The sequence below is a fragment of the Dicentrarchus labrax genome, unplaced genomic scaffold (assembly GCF_905237075.1).
Source record: "Dicentrarchus labrax unplaced genomic scaffold, dlabrax2021, whole genome shotgun sequence".
In the NCBI taxonomy this organism is placed as follows: Eukaryota; Metazoa; Chordata; class Actinopteri; family Moronidae; genus Dicentrarchus; species Dicentrarchus labrax.
In genome coordinates this window covers 20,561,593-20,587,222 of record NW_026136721.1, presented here as the reverse complement: position 1 = coordinate 20,587,222, position 25,630 = coordinate 20,561,593, and the positions used below count along the sequence as shown (strand labels likewise).

The 25,630-nt window shown below is 40.1% G+C and overlaps 1 protein-coding gene across 1 annotated transcript in view; it reads left to right on the top strand.

Moving 5' to 3' along the window:
* palm3 (paralemmin 3) overlaps window positions 1-25,303 on the top strand; it is a 35,467-nt gene extending 10,164 nt beyond the window's left edge. The window contains exons 2-8 of the mRNA XM_051383867.1: window positions 10,614-10,666; window positions 11,841-11,921; window positions 16,555-16,682; window positions 17,429-17,501; window positions 18,700-18,730; window positions 19,419-19,472; window positions 20,318-25,303. Of these exons, the coding sequence (XP_051239827.1) occupies window positions 10,622-10,666; window positions 11,841-11,921; window positions 16,555-16,682; window positions 17,429-17,501; window positions 18,700-18,730; window positions 19,419-19,472; window positions 20,318-21,327 (1,422 nt within the window). The 5' untranslated portion in view covers window positions 10,614-10,621 and the 3' untranslated portion in view covers window positions 21,328-25,303. The remainder of the gene's footprint in view (window positions 1-10,613; window positions 10,667-11,840; window positions 11,922-16,554; window positions 16,683-17,428; window positions 17,502-18,699; window positions 18,731-19,418; window positions 19,473-20,317) is intronic.
* Window positions 25,304-25,630: the final 327 nt, after the last annotated feature.

The following is a 25,630-nucleotide window of genomic DNA, read 5'->3' as shown; positions in this document are numbered from 1 at the left end:
GATGGATTCTGCCAGTAACGATGAAAACTGAGCGGTAATTACAGAATGTATATTCAGTGCCTACTGTAGAAAAAATGCAGAACATAATTAGTATCAAAAACTGAGTTTGATAGAGTGAAAATCTTAACAACAAATGTATCATGTATACAGTGAAAAATGTGTCAAATCATTTCATCACAATATGATTTATCTCAGCCCTACTTTCCGCTTTAAAATGTAGAGTAAAATCCAAACCTCAAGCAGATCATATATAAGATGTAATATGTAATTTAATACATACGATTATTATGGTATTCATTTAATTCATATAGCTCAGGCTTTGTAGAATAGCCCAAAATCACAAATTTGTCAGATTTTTATCCCTTGCCCCCTAATTGCGGGCAGCCCTAGTTATTACGTATGTTTGTTACACTGTTGTAATTTAACTGATTGACACCTCCAAAACTAAGCCATTCTCGGAAATGCATACAGTTAGACCGATGCAACAATGTGACTTCTTCACAGTCAGATTAAATAGATAATCCTGCATGTTAATCATACTCACTGAGCCAAGATGACTCATCCATGTTGCATAGCACATTATTCCTTAGCTTCACCATGCTTATGTATGTTCAGGATGACCGTGTTAATCTCTGAAGCCCCTCTGCTGATTTGATGAGTGGATGACAAGGTTTTATAAAGGCTTCACCATGCTGTCACTTTTGATCTGCTGCTCAGCGTAATGGCTGTGGAACTGATTTTCTCACCCAAAATCCTTCCAGACATAATATTTTAAATGTGTGTGGCAGATGGTGATTTTGTCATGGCTAGTGATCAGAGGCATGCCCATATTGGGAACCACTCAGAGGGCAATATCCAGCAGCATGCAGTCATATACAATATTTAGCTTCATGTCAACCATCTGTGGGTTTGGCTGATGAGATAACGGCTGCACAAACTGTGTTCTGACAGCACAGAATATGTCAGTAGACACAGTAAATCTGGTGAGTAAAGGTAATCAAGTCTTAGCAGGAATTCAATAGCTAAACTACTATCAAATTGATCTGCTGATGGGAAGTTTTTAGACTTTGTTACGTGAAGTATTTCCGCTGTTTACCTGATGATTGTCTTGGGAAAAGATAAAGTAACTGCAGCCATGATAGTTGTAAAATACTGTCTCAAAGTATTAAACTATTGGGTAACATTTTGGGATCTGGTTTGCCTTCAAACTCAGTGATCTGTTACTCAAACAGGCCAGGATAATATTTCATGTCTCACTGGTACCTGAAACAACAATGCCCCACCAAAGCAGCCACTTGCACTGTTTTAATGCAGAGCTGTTTTCAGTCTAGACGCCCTCTAAAGTGCATCATGACTTGCTGTCAGTCACTACAATTAGATATTGCACACATGTAGTCAGAACTGTCCAATGAATGAGTGACCAGTCAGTCCATATAGTATCATTTTACACATTGTTTGCCAAACTGCAACCAAGGTGTGTGAATTGCAACTTTGACAATTAAACATAGAAATTTTATGTCTCATTACTTCCTGGATCATCAGCCCAAATAGAGATCAGATGGAGTGCTGTGGGTGTGAGTTGTGTATATAAGTGTTCCTTTAGCACAGTAGGATACTGTGGGCAGAGCCGGGCGAAGGCTAAAACCAGCCTACCTCCTGCTGAACAGATACTCTATTGTGTGTGTGTGTGTGTGTGTGTGTCTGTGTGTCTGTGTCTGTGTCTGTGTCTGTGTGTGTGTGTGTGTGTGTGTGTGTGTGTGTGTGTCTGTGTGTCTGTGTGTGTCTGCGCGCGGTACCTGATGGAACACCATTGATCCTCCTCAATCCTCTTTATGGCTGTATACCGTAGAGACAAAATGAGAGCAAAGGAATTTGCTTCTTTGAGGTGCTGTTGTTTCATCATAGTCTTCTCTCTGAACACGATTTAGTCAAATTGTCAGCGCATTAAACTTGCTTTAGTCTAACCACTGAACACAGGGACCTGTTGGAAGATTTCTTTTGATATTCCCTCGCAGCGATTCCTTTGATGCTCTCAAGCGAATGTGTCCCGTTGTGATCATTTGTGCAAGCAAACTGTACGTATCTGCAGAGTTAATACCCTGATAAATATGGAATTGGTAGGTTGATGACATCTTTGATTCTTTGAAGTGCACACATTATTTAAGCCTCTGTGTTACTTCAGAGGTTAGGCTGAAGTAGGACTGTCATGCCTGTGAAGTGCAGCGGTGATAAACGACTTGGAGTAAATCTGTGATGTATGTTGTTGACTTTGATAATCCCCAACACGCTCCAAAGTCTACTACACTGTTAGCTCTGTGACATAGGCGGCACACACATATCACACATTAACCTTCCATCCTTTACTGCTACACACACACACACACACACACACACACACACACACACACACACAGCAGTAGAATGCCGTGTTTTCATTGCCCCGACCTGGACTGTCAATCAGAGGAACTTGGCTGCATGCTGCTGCAGCAACACCATCCAAGCTACACAAATTTCACCAATACCACCTACCCACACACAAACACACACACAGGACCCACACACACACACACACACACACACACACACACACACACACCCTCCCACTGTGTGTCAGATTTATTTCTATGTAGATAAGCAGGATATCCATCTCCAATAATGCCATTTTTGCTGCAGAGTCTGGAAGGCAACTGAAAATCAATAGCTGATGAAAAAGCACTTTACAACAGTTCTCTCCATCCATCCCTCAAGCTGGAGAGTGATTGCCTCTTTGATCACTCTGTCTCCGACAGAAGTTCTATCTAGGAATTTGTTTTACAGTCAGTTGGCTGTCTGTTTAAGTCAAGCTCTTCCTGAGCAATGGTCAGTGACGACAACAGAGGATGCGCAAGTTCAGGGATCAGGGTCGTTGCGATTGCATGTTCTGTCTCTAATCGTCTGGAGGACAACTATGTTTGTACTCTTCCTGTTCCCAAACACACGTGTGGAAGGATATTTTCAAGTTAGTGGCCTTGGGATGCTCTTTCTCTGTCTCATAGGCCCGGAAATGTGAAACTGCCCAAATGAAAACTTTAGTCTCAGTCTAAGTAAAATTGTATTTTTTGAACAAAAAACGTTTTCCCCTCTCTCATCCAGTTCACCTCTTTTCAGTCGTGTAGTTTACATGTTAGATGGTGCTGCACTATATTAGCAAAGACTAAAATGGATGAAGTCCAGCCATGTTGAATAGAAGCAGGATAATAGGACACATAGATGTAGCACTGTAAATGAGCCTCTAGCAGATGAATTGTTCTTCAAACCGAAGGCTTAACATCACTATCACAGCTATTAGAAATTAATAAAACTGTTAATGTTAGGACTCAAATACTAACTGTAATACACTATGTAATTGAGGGCACACATACTCCAACCTTAGCTCTGCTTCCCAGTCTCTCTCTCTCTCTCTCTCTCTCTCTCTCTCTCTCTCTCTCTCTCTCTCTCTCTCTCTCTCTCTCTTCTGTCTTTACTATAATCATTCCCCCCCTCTCTTCAAGAAATGGAGCAGAAACTTCAAAGTGCAGAGGAGCAGGGTGGCCAGCGGTCTAACAGCAGTGTAATTGCATCATCACACAAAAACAAAATGTCACTGGGTGGCCTTTTAATGACTCCCTCTGCCCCCCTCGCCCACCCCCTATAGACCCGAAGCATTTTTAGCAACTCGTTGTGTGTTCAGTGGCTTGTATTTACAGAATCAGCCAATTCAGAAGACTGTTGCCCTTTGATCTTTCTACATGCCTTCCTGACGTAAAGTGCATCTTAAATAGAGCTGAAACGATTCGTAGATGAATTGCTTGGTTGATTGACAGGAAATTACTCAGCTACTCTTTTGATAATTGATTCATTGTCTACTTATTTTTCAAGCTAAAATGCCAAACACTGGCTTGTTCTTTTTTTTTATGTGATATACTGTTAGTTGAATAAAACATCTGAATATATCTCTTTTGGCCGATGGAAATTATAACACTTTTCACTACTTTCTGACATTTCTAGACAATGAATCTAATGAAAATACTGCTCTGATGAAGCCGATTCTCCATCAGAAAGGTTTTGTCAAGTCTAGTGAGAGAGTCTCATGACCGACAGTTCACAGCTTTCATGCTCCAGTGCAGCCCATGTCCATCCCCGCGAAGTCAACAAAACCTGTACTGTACTCATACCTTTCTAATAACGTGTACCCATATCCAGCACTCGTGTCCCGTTGTCATGGGGACAATAAAAATAGCACCTGGGACTCAATGATACAGTCTGTGGGACAAATTCAGAGACAGTAGAGAAATTCATCATCACAAATTAAATTATTACACTTATGCATCATGGAATATGTATCATTTTAACTGTAAGGTGTTCAAATTCGAAAAACGTGAGTGGCCCCAGCACATGCGGTATGCTGCATTACAGACAAAATCAATCACAGAGGGAGACCAGTGGAGCCAATTAGGCAACGCTCGACCTAGCAACTTTTTAGACCTTTTCTGTGACTTTATTTCTAAAAAGCAACAACAGCCTGCAACTTATTCAGACCATCGGGGAAAAGGCAAGCCATACATTCCAGTATATTATTTTGTAATCATCCCCATGCATGCCGCTCCGATTATTCGGCTCTTCTGCTAACATCACCAGGGTCTCTGCCTCTCCTCTTGCTTCTTCAGTACACAGGCAGTAGGTGGGGCACATTTGACCTTCTGTCTCACTCTTTCTCTCCGGATCTCCGGATTAGGGTGTTCCTAAAGCCTGTAAATATGTAAATAGTTAGTTTGACCTTCTCTCTCACTCTTTCTCGCAGGATCTCTAGATTAAGGTGTTGCTTTAGCTTATATGTAAATATTTCATTTCAGCTTGTAAATATTTAAATAGTTTGTTTGATCTTCTCCCTCTCTTTGTGTATGTTTTTGACTTTTCTTCAAATATATGATGTCCCTGTAGTGAGTTTGTGATTATTTGGCTAAATAATAATAATAATAATGTATATGATAATCTTCAGAGTAAATTTCCATCGTGTCCAATCAGAAACAGGTTTGCATTCACACTGCAGTTTGGAGTAATGCATTAATTGGTCAAACAAAAAGTACATTTCAAGCCCTGCCCCATCCATCCATGTTGTAGTGTTGAAGTATTGTATTTCAATAAACTTGTTCCTCCGGTCAGATATTTTAAAATGGGATTTAAATTCCTGAAACATGTGCTTTGCATAGAGCACTTATCTACATGTCTTCTGGTGTACCTACTGCATGCCACCACTATCATTATATTCTACATGCCATTTAATACAGAGCAACAGGAGGCATTGGCGGTATGTACGTGCTACCTATCAGATCACACTGATTGCCACTCCCACAGTCTTTTCAGGGCCCTTCTTTTTAAAGTATTTAAGACTTTTCTAGATGAAAACGCTGAAGTCTCTTGCGTTGTTGGAGTAGTACTGCTCATGATTCCCATTTATATTCTTATATACAGGTCATTGTATACTGCCTGTGAGTGTGTGTCAGAGAAATCCATCAGCAGTGAATTGTGATACTAAATGATTGTTATAGTTTTTCATTCCAGACACCCCGCTGTTCTTCCATCTGTTCCCACAGAGCTAATGTCACTACACCAGCACTCAGCATATAGACTTCATGGCACCCCACTAGGCAAATATACATTGTTATATAAACATGCATACGTACACTGAAAGCAAATATACATTCTTTTGCACCGGGGCAGGAGGAATGTTTGCAAAGGAACCATGCTGACAGTTTGCTGTAAGACTGAATGACTGAGAGGCAGCTTGAGTTGCTAGACCTTTCTATACACACGTACACTATTAAGTTCTTTTATTATCCAATTTAAAGCTGAAACAGTCATTTGATAAATCGATTAATTAATAGACTGAAAATATGTTGGCAACTGTTTTGATAATTAATTGTTTAAGTCATTTATGAGGCTGGGTCTGAAGACTACAAGTTCGAAATTGGAAAAACTCTGGAGGTGTGGAAAAGAAGTGAGCCCCTAAGGTCTGCTCGAGGCTACATTTGCTAGCATAACACACCCAAATTTCTGACTGAACTGTCAGCAGTTAGAGTTGCACTGTTAAGTAGGCACCACATTTTGTCAAGGTCGAAGTATTTTTGGTTATATCTCTGGTTCTGCTTAGATTTTGATCATAAAAAAAAAAGAAAACCATTGTGAGTCAGACAGTGTTTAGTGAAATGTTACATTGGTGAAGTAGGACATGAACTAAATCTCATTGGATTTTGAATACTTGGTTGTACAAAACAAGCAATTTTCTTTTCACCTTTGGTTGAAATGTCAGAAAATAGAAAAATGCCCATCGCTATCTCTTATTTCCTGACATTTTGGACCAAATAATTAATAATTACAGTAACCCTAACCCAATAAATAATTACTTGGCAGTAGAGGTGGGCGATATATATCGTTTGCGATAATATCGTCATTGTTGTTTTGACGATGTGCAAATTTCCATTATCGAGTATTTAAATTACTTCGACAAAAACAATGAAACACACGCGGAAACTCCTCACATCCATTAATACACGGTGCAGCAGCGCTCTCTACAGCATGGCAGGATTCAGTCACACAACTAGTGGGCCTACGTGATCACATGACGTGATCACGTGACCTCTCGCTAGCATCATCCTTGCAACAGTTTAGCAGCGCGTTGTGATGGTAGAGAGAAAATGCAAACACCTCCAGTCCCTGAAGCTACCAGTACTTCAGATGATTTAGTGCCGAGACGTGGGTCCTATGGGCTTCAGTGTTCAGAGCGCTAAGCGCCTTCAGCGGTAAAAAGATGTCAGCGGAGACGGGTTTTTTTTAGCGCAGCGCTCAGAGCGCTTCAAGTTGAAATCTGTTCAACTTTTAACACCGCTGGGCGCTCGGAAAATGAGTTTTTGAGCTCTCTCAGCGCTGTAAACGCGTTTGGTGGACACAAGTCCAGCTCAGACAATTCTAATCACATTTTAAAGGATATCGACTGATTATCGTTATCGCCAAAATCCCAAAAAATATTGAGATATTATTTTTTGCCCATATCGCCCACCCCTACTTGGCAGATTAGTTGATGATTATAAAAACAATAAAATAATCATTAGTTGCAGCTCTAAATCAGTTAATTAATCTGTAACATCTGAAAATACCAAAAAAGGCCCATCACATAAGTTTTACTTGTTAAAAGGAAAAGCACATGTATCTTTCATTTAGCCGATTCAGTCAGGGTCCTGGTATTGTGCATGCTGGCTCACTGTCACACTTACTGGGACACTTGGTTAAAACATATACCTTGTTATTAAAACACCTGTGCTTTTACTACTATGACAAATAGAAACATCTGCTGTGAAAAAGGCTTGTTGACTAATCAATAAATTAACATTATCATTGCCGCACACATATACAATGTAACCTCCTCTCGCCAAAAGACTACCATTGCTCCTGCTTCTGTTTCTCTCTTTTGTCATTGTCCATTGTATGACTAAGTGTGAGTGGGGTATGGGGAGGGAGCGAGAGACTGTAAACTGGGCGACAGTCTGTGTTTGGGAGGTCATACCACTGAGGTCAGACAGCCTACAACTCGTGCATCTGACAAGTGTTTGTGTAAGACACAAATGTTTGCCTTGAATACCAAAAAACTGTCAATTTTAATCAAACTTCAGTCATTTCAGCCATCTGGGTTGTCATGTAACAGGTGTTACAGGTGAACCGGTGTCTGTAATTAAATCCTGTAGCAGCCGAGCTGTGTTCATGGCCATGTGCCATATTGGTGTTTTACTGCTGCTGTTTGATTCTGAGATGTATTGGATATGGTGTGCATTAACAGGCAAAGGTGCAGTGAACAAGTCTAGTTTTTGTGTTTGGTCCCACAGCACAGTTGTGGGTTGCTGTGCTTTCTGAGTACCACAAGAGGATTGTGGGAGTTGTGTGAAAATTCACAGTTAAGGTGCAAAGATTCACAAAATGATTAAAGTAAAGATTTCCCATTAATAATACTTCTGACTGGTTTTATAATGTGGATGCTGCCCAATACAGAACAGATATGATTTATAATAAATCATGAATGTTTATAAGTATCTATGATATTGTCATCCTGGTTTTCCATATTGTAATTTTACTATTGTTATTTTGGTCTACATATGTCTGCCTGTTCTGGAAGAGGGATCTCTTTTCTGTTGTTCCTCCTGAGGTTCCTTCCAAGGGGACAGAAAATAAGTCTAAGGGGGTCATAAGATGATTCAAGGAATAAGAAATATAAAAAATGTCATTCATTTTTCTGACTTTTCTCTATTTTTTCATGTGAAATACCGGATATTTTCACCTTTATGGGTGAACAACAATTCTTTAAATGCATTTTTCTTAGGGACCAGATTGACCTGAGTTTGATTGATGATTATCAGGGTCTTATTGGAAACAGAGTTGATTTAATATACAATTTCTCTGTTCTTCCAATTCTTGAACAGTCTCTTGTTTTCTGTTGGTCCTGTATACGATTTTTTCTTACGTTCGCATTCTCCCATTATGTGGATATTGAGGGATGAATCCAAACCAGTGGCTACGTTTTCCTGTCACCTTCCCCTCTCGTCTTCGTCTTCCTTTGTCGCTCTTCTCTCCAACCATCTTGACTTTCTCTGTCTCTTAACTTTTTGACTTTGTCAGCCTTTCCTTTTCTACCCTTCTGTATCATGTCTAATTATCGAAGTCAGTGTGTGTCTACGGGGAGCTCCTCAATACCTCCTCATCAAAGCCTCTGTTTGTGTTTGCTTGTTTATCTCTGGCTGCTATTCTCGGCGCTCTCCTGGAGCCCTGATGAGACACAAGCCTCATCTCCCTACGGGGACTTATACTGTAAGCTGTCACTGCACCTCCAGTCATTCAAAACACTGCCAAAATGAGATTTTTTCTCTTTATACTTTGTCTCGTCTCTCAATCTCTCTCTATCTATATTGTATGTATGTATGTATGTATGTATGTATGTATGTATGTATGTATATTATATATTATATATTCTCATGTCTGTTTCTGCTAATCCTTCCTCTCTGGCTTTCCACCTCAGTTCTTGAGAGAACTCCAGTGTAATGAAAAGCATGCTAGAGGTGTTTCCCTACCCAATTTTTTCCTCTTCCTTCTTCTTCTTTCATCCTTATGTTTTCCCCTCTATCCACAGTACACCTACATTTTCACATTATTTTATGTGGACTCTTTTTTTCCCCCCTGTGACTCCGCCACCCAACCCTCACCTTGAGGGTGCCAAAGGAATCCTTTAGGTGTTTGTAAGGAGAAGTTTTTCTCTGTGTTAACTTACACCCCTTAAGGCCCTGCAAGATCTACCATATTAAAGGTGCAACAATAGCATCAGCTCTGCTGTGTTGCCTTCTGGGCAGAAATGAGAAACCTCATTTGTAGAGCATATGAGTGTTTGATGGAGAGGGAGGTTTGGGGAATGTAGCTGAGGGTTGATGTGTCAAAGCTTAGTCTGGTAGTTTGAGCTTGACCTTTTTTTCTCAAACTAAAAGTCAATGTACAGTTGTATTTTGATGTAAAAGGTGAGTTGAGGGTTAAGTTAGATCTTGTTTAGGAGGTTTTGCAGGTTATGCATCTGGAAAGTGTTTTGTGTGTGCGTGCATTGGTATGGACATGTCTAGCGCTTCAAAGCTCTCTTTTTTGCTCTGATCTCCCCCAATGTAAGATCTCAGTTGCTGTGATGGCTAAATGTGTTTTTTGGTGTAGGACAGAACTCTTTATACACCACACAGGATTGTCAGTAATCGGAAGGATTACTGCTGTCCTTGCATCAAAACCCCACATTTTAGTTTCAATAACAGTGTTTTCACTATTCTTTATTATAGATTATTCTTATCATATAAGTATTTTGTATGAAGCACACCCAGTGCAGAATTACATGTTGGACAAAAATAAGTGTTGTTTCTCTCCTGAGAATTGTTTTTTTTTGTTAAAGCAGAGTTATGGCTTGTGATGGCAGGAACTCACTAATGACTGAGTGGCTGTGAGCTGGTTGCTATGTATGACTCTAGTCTATGCTCTCTCATGTAACTGAGTTTTAGGGAGCTCAAATATTGTCCCATTTAGTGTCAGCTGCAGGGGAAAACAAATGCCTATGCTCATTTTCTTTGAGATGCCTGAGGCTGTGTCATGATAGACACAATTGGCTTATTAGGGATGCGGGGGAGATGTTTTTGGTGAAGGTGGGAATGGATTGTGGGTCATGCTGGCTCTGCAGACGTATGTAGGTTTCTGATCTTGCCCCACATGCTTGTATATTATCATATGTAGCAGGGGTGGGACTCAAGAGTTAGTTGTTTTAGACCACAGACAACTTTGACATTTGTAAAGACCAAAAAAATAAAAAAAAACAGACCATACAGCACAAACAATGCCATCTCAACAAGAAAATGCTAAACAGGGTTGTGTGTGTAAGTTCAGAGGATACATTTAAAATAATGGCCTGGGTTCATTCTCTCAAACCACTGAGCACAGTCATTTCGGGGAATAAATGGATCCAGTCCACTTGTTTTGACTTTGTTTAATCTCTGATCTCTAACTTTCAACCCTGTCTTGTTGTGTCACAGGTGCCAGAATGGATGAGGCGGACAAGTACAAACAGCGACTGGAGGCCATTGCTGTAAGTCTTTGCACACTGTACACTGACTGTGGAAAGATGTTTAGGTTAATTGTGGTCAGCATTTCCCTCCTCAGACAGATGAAGGAAGTCTACCTGAATGTGGAGGTCTTAAAGTACTAGTCTTTTGGGGAAATAAATACATTATTGTACTGCTTCTGTCCAACCTCCACAGTCAAATTTAAATCAGCAAATTCTTTGATTCCATGTATTTAATCAGAAGAAATGCATCATTAAATAGAAATTGAAACACATAATGTTGTAAAAGTTTCAGACCGGAAATATAGTAAAAAGCTAGCAGAGTGATGTTTCACCATTGGCCCAGTGTTGGCAGATCCCCCGGTCTTCAGATCTTTACCTCAGAATGCAATCAAAACATGAGGAATTAATAGAGATAAGATATGTAAGTAAAATTAATTTTTTACATTCCCTTTTTTCCCTCTTGGAGTAGCTCCACAGCAAGGATGTCTCGCTGTCTGTTAAAACTGGATGACGTTAACATTTTGTAGATTAGAACCTTTATTTTAATGGAATTTGACAACTACATTTTCAACATATAACCAATTCTACAGGATCTCCTGGACAGTTTCTTCACACAAAAAAAAGAAATTTACACATCAGTGTGTAGAAGGTTTACAAGTGAAGTGCTACTACAGTAGTGGCAGCTTGTCTACTTCTGCCTTTATTTCAGATTTGTCTGTACAGAGAAAGAGAGGATAAAGAGACTAAGCTCTCTGAGCTGTCCGTAACTCCTAAATAATTTACTGAATGTGCAATGTGGTGAGCCAGGGTGTCCCTGGTCCCACAAAAACAACACTGAGTTGCCATGGGAACAGCTGCTCTGAGCATTATGGGATATAGAGTATACCTGATGTCTGTGGTGACAGTGTCCTTGTGACAGATGGTTGACCAGGTGTTTTACTCTTTCTCAGTGATGTTTTATTTACTGCTGACGTCTCTTCCTTTTCTTTGTTTCTGTTGAGTCATTAACATCAGCTTGTTGTGTTTGTGTTTGGCTGCTGATTTGAGTCCATCGTTCTCTTTATTTGAATAATAATAATGATTTATTGGTACTCTTCTTGCTCTCACTCCCACTCTACCAAACTATCAAAATGTCTACATTCATTCTCTTTCTTTGCCATCTCCCTCCTTTCCTCCTCCTTTTTTTCTCTGTCAGGAGAAGCGTCGGCTGCAGGAGGAGCAGGACAGAGCCAGGAGAGAAATGGAGGATGAGAAGCTCAGACTACAGCAGCTCAAGGTCTGACACACATATGCAGGATGATTAAACCTGTCTCATCCATTCACACACATAGTCAGACAAATGCAGCCTTAATTTCATTCAGCTAAAGGCCTCTGCAGACCCATTCCAGCTTGTTAGGAAGCAGATAGCATCCAAATGTATTTCCTCTTCTCACACACTATTTACACATACACAGAGATGAACTGTTCAACCTTCCACACTTCCTGGTTCTGCCTGTTTCTCGCGAGGTTAGAGGCGAGCCTTCCTTTGCTGAAATCAGTTTTTATGTGAGTGTTAACTCACTCTGCAAGTCACAGAGCTGCTCTATTGTTTTCACATCATTTCCAGACTGGCGTTCCCACTTCCTACTCCACTGTGTTACACTGCCCTGGGGCACATTCCTCAAATTGTGAGAAATGTGTGCAACATGTGTTTGCGTGCACGCAGGTATGCATGCGTATACCAGTGTGGTCATGCAAGAGATGTTTGCATGTATGCTCACCATATTTGTGTGCGCATGTCAGTTTGTGCACAATGCACCAAACATCAGTCGTGTGTGTGAGATTGAAAATCAGGCTGCAAGAGGCTTCAAAGATTAATTTTTAATGATTATTTCCATATTTGCTCTCTCACAGGAGGAGATATCATCATAGCATTTAATACGTTCATTAGCTTTGACATTGACTGTAACCCCAGAGTAGATGTAAGGATGTGATAAAGCAGACGTTTTTGTAGCGCTCCTTAACCTGCAGGAGAGTTTGGCTGCGCCCAGCAGGCCAAAGGCACAGGGAGGGGAACAGAGCAGGGCTTGTTCTTCACTGCGTGAGAAAACACAGAGATGTTTTTGTGACGCTTATAGTTAAGTAGGTAGCTACAGGCTAACGGTTGCCACATTTTGAAAACATGGATGCCATGGATAGTACGGGTTTTCAGATGTTTTCACCTCAGTAGTAACCTTGCAGACATCACCTGACATGAACGCTGTGTACTGGATTTTAGTGCATATGGCCATTTAATTATGATAAAAATAATAATCCTGGCTATTAGATTAGATTCACTAAAAAGTTCCTTGCAGGCAGACTCTGTTTATTTCTGCCTTTCAGGGTCAGCTTCAGACCGGAATTCCTAGAACTGGCAAGAGTTTACTGTCTGGCTCAAGGGCACTGTAGCTGCACAGATGCTTGCAGAAATACGCACTTGAACCAAGGACAATTGGTTGCAACCTAACCCAGCTGTCATACTGACTAAGTCACCATGCAGCCTCTGTTATTAGTCCTGAGGTACAGGGGAATGAAGTTGGTTTATTATATTTTTGAGTGAAAATTGTTTCTCCTTCCTGACAGTTTCCTGATTACAACTATCTCCGTGAAGTGTTTAATATATATATATATACATTGTGTAACCATGGACTTTCCATTCAGTTTTGGCAGATAATTTTTTGGAATTTAGTGGAATTTATTTGTCTGTGAAGAAGTTCTGCAAATACCAAAGGAAATACATTTTTGGAGTAAATAATAGCAGACTTGGTTTTATAAGCCTGACAGATGGCCCTGTAACCACTATCATCATAACATCATTTTCATGTCACTTTCATTGCCAGGGTTTACTTTCTGATTGTGCAGTAGTATCTCACCAGATTTGTTTTTGTTGTAATTTATGAAATATGGCCAGCATTGTTGACACTAAAGGACAGTATTACATTTCCAACATTGTTCCTTGTCAGTACACGTACAGTAATTTACAAGCTATAGTCCAGCTCATGGAAACTTTATAATGTTCTGGAAAACAAGCTGTGAAGGTGAAGATTTCATGCCATTACAGCATACTTTACACACTGTATTCCTCTGTGAATCTCAGAACTAAAATTAAAGGTAAACAACTTCAGTTTCTGACATTTTGAATTCCATTTAGTCAGATCTATAAAGGTAACACTAATTAGTAGTAGCAATTAGTAGAGAAATCTGATATACTTGTGAAATTTGTGATAGCTTGTGTAGTTTGAGATGTACTGTCATGTTTGCAATGGACACTCATGCAGTGTATACACCTGTGAGGGATGTGGCACTCATTTTCACATTTACAAACACACACTTAGAGCTTTTAAAGGGTTTGTACTAGATGTCCAGTGGGTGCCTACTGAGAATTGCACTCCTGCTTGTGTAAAACTTGAAAGCATCTGTACTTGGTTTGGTGTACTGTTAAGAGGGAATGGTAAGATTGCCTCAGGCTGCTTTTGTTCACTGGGTCAAGTCTATTTACTGGAGTGGTATATAATAAGATGAGAATGAAAGGTGCACACATGCTATAAATTCATGCTAGTACTTGTATTCTCCCTGTTGGATAGCTGAGAGGAAGACTGGTGGCATGGACTTACAGGTGTTTCTCTCTTTCTGTCTCTCACCTTCTTTCTCACCTTCCTCACTCACATAACCACACTTTGCTTTACCTTCTACCATTTTATTTCTCACTCTGGCCATCACTGCTCCACATCTCTCTCTTTCTTAGAGAGAAGTCACATCACTTATTTACTATTCCCCAATCAATAATGATCTATAGTTTACTCTTTAGTGAGTAATACATTGAGATTTCTGACATTTTATTATCATCAATATGAATTGTAACTAGTAAGTCTAGTATCGAGTTAACTGTAATCTAATAATGCATCTAATACAACACTGCATTTTCCGATTGTTAGTAAAAAGGTAACCTGTCCCAGTGCCATACATGTACATACTACTTCTAAGCAGATTTTGAGTAGAGGAGAAGTGACAAATTCAAGTATTGATGTACATCGTTTTTCTGCAATCCAATGTAAAAAGTGTTTCCTTGCAATGTTAGTAGCATTTTAAAGTCATACTTTGGTTGACGTGAAATGTTTAAGTATGTGGATTTGTTTAATACTCAATTTGATATGCAAAAACAAAAATCATTACTATAAAGACTAGTATGCTAGTAGACTAGTATATTATAATGTGGTATAAATATTGGACATACCACATACTGGACTAACTGCTAATTCATTTTATTGTGGCCATTCTTCAAGGAAACTATGTAGTGCATATATTATTTTATGCATTGGATACTCAATTAAAAAGGTGGAGGCTGAATATAGTGCACGAGGTATCAAATCAGGAGTGATTACAGTCTGCAGTCTCTCTCTTTCACTCACCATTCTACCACAAGCAGTTACTTTCAGTTGAACATTCTGTTGCTACTAGCAACCGTTACTGACACAGTTCTGTAGCAGTTGGCATTAAACTGATATTGTTCTCTTCATCTAGCTAATGTTAGTTAGGTTAACTACCATTACCAACTACCATACAGGTGTCTGTTATCAGTAGAGCTGTTTTGTTAAAGTTCAATTGTAATCATTCAAGTGTAATTTTAGTTGTTAAGCTAAGCGCTAACCAGGCTAGCCGTACTGTAAGTATCACTGTAGCATTGTACTGTTGTTAGCTAAGGCTAATTCAATATTTTAGTAATTTTGATGTTACTGTTAAAATACTGTTGGGTTACTGTTGATGGTTTGTATTTTATTCCTCTTGTGGATGATCACTAGATTGATATGTGGTGTGTAATGTTTCATTACAGAGGTTAGTGTTGTGTAATTTGACAGTTAGCCTATAGCCTACTTTTGTGAATCCAGTTAGCTAAGTTAGTTAGCAAACGTAAGCTAGTCGTTACTGATACCAGACATTGTATTAATTTACTGCAATGCTTAGGATGTGTTACAGGTCATTTAACTGTATTACCAGTGTCAACATTATATAGTTGATTCACCATTGACAGTTGACAAGTTATTTTATGTCATTTGAAGGATCCTTATCAAAATATTTATGTTGTTATTTATGTTTGAAATAAAAATCAACCTGCATATTGTTATTAGCCTCAAATATCAATATTGGTATTTGCCTCAGATACTGGTCAGGCTGTCACTGAAACTGCTGAGTTTATAATATTGCTGTTTTTACAGTATAATACTCTTAGTAGAACTTAAGAGTCACTCACACTAGAACTGGGTGATATAGTTGAAATCAATATCCGTTTATCTAACGTTATATGGTACATATCAAAATATGACATGCATATGAAATCTTATGTACAATAATCAAATTGATGTTTAGTCCAGATAGTTTGTTCCACTGTAGGAGTGGGCGTTAATGATAAAATGTTATATAGATCTATATGTAATTGAATGTCTTGATATGGATATATGTGTTGTGATATATAGTAGTATGTATTCTGGAAAATTAATTGCTTAACATTTTATGGGTAAAATAACCAAACCTGTCTGTCAGTTTTTGGGTTATCCAGTAAATGAAGTACCTCATAACTCACAATGACAGCGATCCAAAAACATATAAAAATCCAATTTGCCTATAAGCACTTCTGCTCATTGATTTGTAGTGCTGGTCACAATGCCATAATACAACCAGAGATATTAGAGGGATAGCTACCGTTGTGTAAACGGTACTGTATAGCAAAATCTGTGAATGTTGACACATTCATCCTACAGCACCCACTGGAAATTGTGTTTAAATTACAGTTTGCTTGGATAACACAACATAATCACATCACCATAATAAAAAGAGTACTAGAAGTTGAGTTACTCTCCTCCTTCCTGTTTCTCACCTCATTTTCTTCACTCCAGAGGAAGTCTCTGAGAGACCAGTGGTTGATGGAAGGAGCTCCCTTGTCCCCGACCTCCCCGGATACCGAGAACCCTCGCTCGCCTCTGTGGGGCTCCCAGGCCCAGGAGATCGAAAAGCACATTGACAAGTACAGCCACTGTGTGTGTGTGTGTGTGTGTGTGTGTGTGTGTGTGTGTGTGTGTGTGTGTGTGTGTGTGTGTGTGTGTGTGTGTGTGTGTGTGTGTGTGTGTGTGTGTGTGTGTGTGTGTGTGTGTGTGTGTCTTTGCAAGATAGAACTGGGAGACGAGGAGACAGTTTGTGACTGCCTGAGACAGTTAGAAAAGCTGACAGAGCATGAGAGAACTGTCACATTTTTTGTTGTATTTGTGTAGTTGAGACTTCATGTATAATTAATAGTGGCAGCATTCCCTTTTCTATTTTTGTTTTCTTGTAATTTTTGCTGTTGTCGTACATTATGTATGCTTTGGCAAAGTTGACTTTTAATTCCGCCAGCACTGAACTCACAAGCAGAGTGAGAAGACGATCCAGCCTGCACACTGGCCAGACAGGACTAGACTAGACTAGACAATGTTGTCAGGTCCCTGAAGACTACACTCCAAGATCCCCATCTTATTATTGCGAAGGTCCACAGCTCTGCCTCTTTTTTCAAGAAGTCTCCTCACACACACTGTACATGGCCTCTGGGGGGATTTAAACCTAAAAAAAAAAGCCTATAGTAGTGTTACTTAGATTGGGATCATAAAATAAATACAAATAAACATTTAAGCATCAAATTTGAATATGTAATAGCATCATAATGTAACAGTTCATTGTTTGTATAGAATTAATGTGTTTGTTTTTGTGTGTGTCTGAACGACTGTGTGTCCATCTCAGGTTGCAGTCCAAGAGCCAGCGGTTGGCAGAGGAGGAAGAGAAGCTGAGGGAACAGATGGAGGACGGCCAAACGGTGAGGAACTTGAACGCACGCACACACTTGCCCACTCTCTCTGTAGACACAAAGGGGGTTGGAATATGTGTTGAACAAGCTTGCTCCATCATCTTCCATTAGGCAGAAAATGTCCCACAATTTCTGTCTGTGGCTTTTTGCCATGAATAATGCATTTCCTTTCTTAATGTACCTTTGATGTAGCACCTCTTGTTCAAAAGCAGGAACTTTATCAATGTAAGCAGCTCCGTTACATAAACAATTCAGCACTTGATCGGATCTGGAATTATTGTTTCACCTCAAGCCAAGCGCAAGTGTGTTTACTTTACCTCACTGAAGGTCTTTATAGTAGAACAAAAGAGTTGTCCCCTTTTTTTGTGAGGTTTTTTTTTTTATAGTTATCATATATTCATCTTAACCTTGGCCTTTGGAGCTGAAATCAAGATAAACAGAGGATTCCATTGTTAATAGCTTTTACAGGCGATTAGCCATGCTGGCTGTGATGGAGGAGACTTTTATGTATGACTCCTCTGTGTAAAAATACAGCACTTTAAAAAAGGCCCTGCAAGCACAGCTATGGTTTATTGGGCAGACTGAGAGCAAATGACAGCTAATAATATCTGGCAACTCAAACATGTACAGGACATTCTTTTAATTATTTTGTTTGCCTCATATTTTCCGATGAGACTAGGGATGTGATCATATGTTCAGGTCCTTGAAAGCTGGCTTTTCATTTTAGAGTACACACATATACATGGTTACTGTTTATCTATGCAGATCTCTGGTTAGTACAGGCTACACCAATTTGGACAGGGGTCAACTTTTCAAAGGTCAGGTAGGGCTTTTCAGCTCAATCACTCCCCCTTGTGACCAGGCAGAATGTCATGGCCTTTTTAACAGCTAAAAATGATCACTATCCTCCATTTGAGAGACTGTAGCAGACACATTAAGTAGTTCAGCACAGGCTGTGTCTGTCTGTCTGTGCTGTTTGGAGCATAGGATAGATGCTAATTTAAACAACATGAGGAAAAAAATATTTCATAGAAACATTCTGGACTGTCTGTTTCCTCAAAGTGTTTGATGTGCCTGTGTTTGCATTTCATTTGTTTTTTTCTATTTCCTTCACAATACACCAGAGGTTCAGGCAACACAACATAAACAGTTTCACCAGTTGAGTCACAGTAAATTTAATTCCTCCCCTGTCCCTCTTATCCAACAGGAGGCAGTGAAAATGGCTGAGGCTGGAGCAGGTAAGTGGGATCAGATAAACCTTTTGACACAGAGAACTGTTAAAATTACAGTGGACATTTTAGAAAATTGCATTTCCATTAGCTTCTTACCAGAGAAAGTGACACATTGTTGCAGATTTCACACTGCAGGGGAGTTAACATGGGTATTTTCAAGCTAGTTGACAAGTTCTAGCAACTGCAGTATGTAGCAGAAGCAATGCTGTCATCCATCCATCAACACTATATTCTGTCCAATACATGTCAACCCTGTGACACTTTATCATGTTAAAACCACTGTATGTAGACACACTGCATTTCTGGCTGCCACCACCTATTAGCCAAAGTTGCACTTCTAATGAGACTTCTCTTTAATTACATCTCTTTTTCCTGGTAATGAAAATAATCTGGTTACTACCTACTGTATAGAAAAGAAGCATGTTCTTATTCTTGTTGTCTTGTAGTGTTGCACTTTTGCATCCATATTATGAAAACATTAGTTATCCAAAGAAGCAGTGTGTGATGATTAAGCCACATTGTAATTCAGTCATCAGTCTGCACCTCACAATACATTTGTTTACACGTTTATTTTAGTCTGAATATTTTAATTTAAAGATACAGTATACTTAATCGTGTCATTTTCATGCATGCATGTCTGAAAAACACTGCTACCTGCTAACGCTGCAATGAATATAAATTGTTTCTTCCTCAGAAATAGTCCATGATGCTGTTGTGCAGAATGGAGAAGATGACGCAACAGGATTGGGTGGGTACAGAGTTGATTCATGTGTCATAAAATGCACAAAGACATACACCACAATACTCTCATAAAGCTCATGTGCAGAGTGTAAAACAAATTCTGCACACTTTAAATCAACCTAACTGATGTCAACCTTATCTTATTTCCTTATTATCCCAACCCCTGAGAGACCAGGAAATAGAAATACTTAACGCATAGTATATACTGATCTTGAGAAAATTTGCATTATAAAGAAAGGAGTGGCATGGGCATACCTATACTTCATAAAAAGTTCATACATGCTGTGATGAATATTTATGCTTGTTGAATAAGGTCTTGCATATATATTTATGCTAATAGGCCCTCAAGTGCATAACTTGCATTTTTAGAGGGCAGCAGGTACATTGACATGTCCATGGGAGATGCTATTTACACTGTTGAAGTGCACAATAAAGTTCTAAAAACATTATGAAATGAACCCATCTATTGGTATTTAAAGCATCCAGACTGCAGAATCTATATTTGCATGTAATGCATGCTCTTTGCATCTTGTGTCTAACTATGATGATTGCGTGTTTCAAGATTCATAGATGGCAGAACCTTTTGTTGACTGCATTAAATTATATCAATTAGCTGTATTGAGCGCTGACATATTGGTGGCAAAGCAACCTCTTATTGCAATCAAGTACTGGTGCATCTCAACTAACTACAATGAAAGCTAATAATCAGTGTTAATGACAGTGTGGCATACTGATTGCAAATTCACTCTGCATCATTTAAATGCATGAACAGCACTAACTATTCAAATGAATGCAAATGCACAGAAGTCTCCTCATTTTCTCAGTGATATTTGTTTGATATTTTTTCTTCAGAAATAACAACTATAGATGAAGTGAAGACAAACCAAAACCCACTAGTGGATGTAACTGCAGCTGTCCTAACAAATGGTGGAGGAGACTCAGAGGCGCACATTAACCCTGATGCTTCAGAGCAGAGTAATCAGTCCACCACCAACGGACCAGTTTTAGCCTCTGAGGGTGTTGTTAGCATGAAGTTGGCACCAGAGTTGAGCACGGGTGTTTCTGAGGCAGAGCCTGGTCAGGTTCCAAATGTCAACATTAATGAGGAGGAGGATGAAGGGACTCTGGTGATGAGAGCAGAACGTGTGATCATCACAGATGAAGGGGATGATATACCTGAGGATCTTACGCCCCAGGAAGATCAGCAAGAAACCATTCAGTCAGAGGAATCCCCTCTGCTGAATCCAGAAGCAAGCCAAGGCCAAGAGGGAGGGGAGGCTGTGGAGGAGGTAGTAAAAACAGAAGCAACTCCAGATGCGTTCACACAACCAGAGAAGAGTGAGGCAACTGAACCCACTGCAGAGGCACAACCAGCACCCGCTGATGGAGAGGTGGAGGGTGGCGTAAAGACAAACGAAAACGGCGATGAACAGGACAAGCAATCAGAAGATCCAACCTCTGTGCAGGTGCAGTCCCAGGCCAATCCCATAGAGGGCACTACAGTGGCTTCGGTGCCAATCTACTCTAAGTCCGCTCTCGCCCTCGAGCTAGAAGCCGAGGGTGCAGCTGCAACGTCACCAGAGGAAGCTGAGGCAGCATTGAAAGCCCAAGACCCTGCCACTGTGCCTGGCCAGTTCCAGGAGGTGCCCCTGGCTGATCCTAAGGACAACCAGAGGACAGAGGCAGGGCCGGGGGAGCAGGAACCCCTTCTTTCGCAGGCCAAAGCCCCCGACACCCGTGCAGAGTCAGCAGCAGCTAACAGCCCCACCAGCACAGAGACACAGATCACAACCAGGGCTAACCAGGGAGAGGAAACAGAGGCACCCAAACGCAAAACCTGCCAGTGCTGCTCTGTTATGTAAATACCCTCGCTGTACATTGACTTCCTCTCCCCCTCTTCAGCCTGCCAGTATCTTTCAGTCTGTCCCTTCGCTGTTCAATTCACAACACGCTCCTTTCCTCGTCTCTTTGTTTTTTTGCGCCCATCCCCATATTGATGTGTCCACAAGCTACTTCCCTTCCCTCCCCTCCCCTCCCCTCCCCTACCCTCTGCCCTCACTCTTTGTATTCATCTCGAAACCTCCTCATCCCACTCGTGAGTTTTGATTCTCCAAGAGAAAGTGAGCTCTCTCCAATGTGAAGACACAGGAGGTATGGACTGGACTTGTCAGTGTTTAAGTGCCTTGAGTTCTCTACCCAGGGCTACACTTTTAAATTCCCTTCGCACAATGTGGACCAAAATATGAGGCGTGTTTTTTTTGTTTTTGTTCTTTTTTCTTTCTTTTTTTATTTTTACACTGTTTGAGTTTTATTTCATTTTCCTGGTTAGCAGATGAGCCAGCCAATCTATATAGGATCACACAACCCACATATTAGATGCAGTTAAGCAAACTAAAGCAGAGTAAAGATGTATTTTTTAAACTGTTGTGTCTACATGTATAATTCATTGGGTAAATTTCATCATCTAAATATGAGATTTAACTGGAAAATTCCAAAGATCTGGAGAGGTTAAGAGAGGATATTGTTCTAATTTAATGACTTTAAAGCTGAAATATTTTATTGATTTTGGTCTTTCATTAGAGATATTTTTAATCCATATAGGGCCTGAACATTTTTATTCATTCTGTAATACAGCTTTTGACAATACACAGACTAATAGTATGAAATGGTCTAATTTATAAACAACAGCTTGATCCACTGAATATTTTGTGGGCCGTTGTCAGTTTTAAAAGAGCAATTATTTTGAAATACCTGGAAGTATGAATTTTGTATTTTGACCAGATGAGCTTTTGAAGAGAAGCTCCAGAGCTCCTGACGAAGCTCTGTGCATGGATGTATATACTGTATACAGAAACATGTGGAACTGAGAGTGTCTGAGATGTCAGCTTTGAAATGATTGATGAATGATTTAATGATTAAACTGACATTTGTGATACATTGCCTGATGTACTTGATATTCATCCAGCATTTCTGTTCCAAAAAACACAACATTGCTCAATGGAAAACAAATGCTGTGTAATCTTTAACCACTTGTTGCATAATGTTATTTCTTACTTATCTTATTACAGAACCAGGGGCAACTGGTTTAGGACAGCTCTCTCTCCTAATCTTTCCTGTCATATTTAACAAAATGGGAGTGGGAGCATGCAGTCCCCCCTCAGATAGCTGGTATATCTATATTTATGCAGCTTTAGTTGTGGTAAATATCCCCCTAAAGAGAAGAAGGGAGCTAACAGGATTTATCTTTGAGATATTTTACAGAAAGAGCGGGATCACAGGGGCTGAGCTCATGAGAAACCTGCAACACCTCTCAAAAATAGAGCACCCAGCAGTGTCTCTACCAGCTCTTGTGGTAGTTCAGTAGCTAGAAGCACAGTCTTCTCAAGGGCCAGACTAAAGCCTGAGTCCCTGTAGAAAAGGGATGCAGCAATGGGCCATGTAACTGTGAAAATAAGTCCTGCTGAGCTGAGAGCTCTCAGGGGGTCCTGTCCTCTCATGAGGAACCAGTACCTCTCTATACTAGATTGGTGCTCGTCAACCTGCTCTTGTGAAAAGAAAATTATCAGTGAGAGTTAGATGTGTAGGTGCTATCGCAGTATGGTGTGCAGAGCCGCCTCACAGTTTATTTGTCTTAAATTAACAAACCACATCACATATCACTTTACTTGGTGAAAGCAACACTATGTAAGATTTGGTATTTGTTGTAATTTGGCACCCCCATTTCAGAGTGCAATATCTGTCGTAAATATGGACAGCTGTGCATGTGCATTTGTTACGATTCCATTACTTGTGATCAAAAACAAGCAAGTCTTTGCTAACACAACATCAAACAAGTGCAACAACACAAGACACAGCAAGCCAGCTAAAATAACTCAGTAGTCCAACAGCAAGAAGGCCAGCTTGCCAACAGTCTGCAGCCTTTTATTTCACAAAGCTCTCGTCAACGACTAAAAGCCAGTCCCAGATTTACCCTTTTCTGGCCAGCTTCTCTTTCCTATTCTCTACTTAGCTTCCTCTGTCCATGAGAGAGCCCGGTTACATTGCCTGCTCGTCATCTCCGGTTCTGGTATGATGCCAGACCACCTGGGCTTCCCTGGTGGTCATAATGTTATGCAGCACCATACGCAACAAACTATAATGCACTGTGTGTTCTGACAACTTTCTATCAGAACCAGCATTTTTCACCAGTTTGAGCTACAGTAGCTTGTCTGTTGGATCGGACCACATGGGCCAGCCTTCACTCCCCATGTGCATCAGTCCCTGGACCACGTTTGATATGCACTGACCACTGCAGACCAGGAACACCCCACAAGAGCTGCAGTTTTGGAGATGCTCTAACAGTCATCTAACCATCATAATTTGGTCTTTGTCAAAATTGCTCATATCCTCACACTGCCCATTTTTCCTGCTTTTAACACATCAACAACAGACTATGAGTATAACAGTATATGTATAGTTCATCACAGTGTTGTAAGAATAAAAGCAATGAGTCTAAAGGGGCAGCTTGTGTGTACTGTTGCAAAGGTGATACTGGTGCTTTGACTGGAAACAAACATTGGTTCACGGAATTATTCCACTAAGCTGAACTTTCCCAGAAATCGACGCTTGCTGTTTCAGAATTGCTAAAACAATATTAGGTATTGTGAAACAGAAACTTTCCGATAGTTTACAGTGTGAAATGTAATCATTTTACTTTAAAGCTACAGTGCAACTGTGACGAGGTAGAAGTATTCTCAATGCATTTAACAGAGCATATTAGGTTTTATAGTGATTTCAACAGACACAATACATATATTGAAGTTGTAGCTCTTTTTCTGAGCCAATAAGATTAAAACAATTTTATTGGCTGCTATTTACAAAAGGAGTCACAGTATATTCACTACTTACATGTAAGACAGTGTAAATAATCAAGATTCACAGCATTCAATTCATTCTTATTTTACTGTCACAGAGAAGACAGGTGGACTCTGCTCTCGGTATTGTGAAACTTTTCTGATGCAACTATAAAACCACAAGGCACTATACTGGCACCACTTTCAGGGAGACGCTGCATGTAACTGAGTCTAGATGTACAGTCATATGACTTCCACTTACAGAGCCATGTTTGCTGTGTGTGCCATCACTCTTGTCTACTTGATGTCTGTGAGCCAGTCAGCTCCTCTGGCCTGTTCAGACTTGCTCAAGCCTTTGGATCAACTGAATGTTCATGATTTTGAGGGCAAATGGGTTATGGTTGCAAACAGCATGAAAACCATCAAAGGTCAAGTGTGGATTCAACCATCTGACAGCATAAGTATTGATTTCTTCAACTCAACTTTGATCAAAACCCATCGTTTTGGTGAGCGGTGCTCTTATTCTTCATACAACGTCTCAATACAAGGTGGTAACTATAACTTCAGTGTTGGACAGATGTATAACTTCAGTGGGACTATATACCAAACATCCTGTTCCGACTGCGTGGTATTGAGTTTCAAAATGGAAGCACCAACAACAACGACAGAGGAACTGTGCCTGTTCAGCAAAAGGAGGGAGGTGGAACCGAAGGAGTTGGCGGAGTTCATCGCTCAGGTGGATTGTCTGGACATGCCTCAACATGTGGTGATGGATCCGACCAAGAAGCTTTGTACAGTCACCTCTCACCACAGTAGGTCATGATGAGGAAAAACCAGAGAATCCAAAGGCTCAAGAGACTGTGTTACATGACATCTGTTGACAGTGTACATTAAAATCAATGTCACACAACATCTGTGATTGCTTTTGTGCATATGGTAAGAGTGACATTTCTGCTGTGCCTGGCAGTCAAGATAAAACAATAAAAAATACCCAAAACCTTTGAAACTTCTGATCACCATCCATCCATCACTACACACATCTAAATACACGACCAAATACAGCCCAGAAACCACCCAGTTCATTAAGCGAGAGAGTCAGTGCTATGGAGACAATACACTGTCTCGTGTAGTTGCATTGGTGTGAACTGGCAATAAACAGGGTGAAGCCCAGCTAGAATGTGAGGGTTCTGAAATTTCGATTTTCTAACATGTATTTGACCTCTGACTCTTAACTGTTCGTGTTTTACAGCGGAGGATCTGTAGAAATGCTGCTTTATAGGCATTTAACATCTCCAACATCAATGTCATGTTTCACAAGGTGGGCGGGATATGG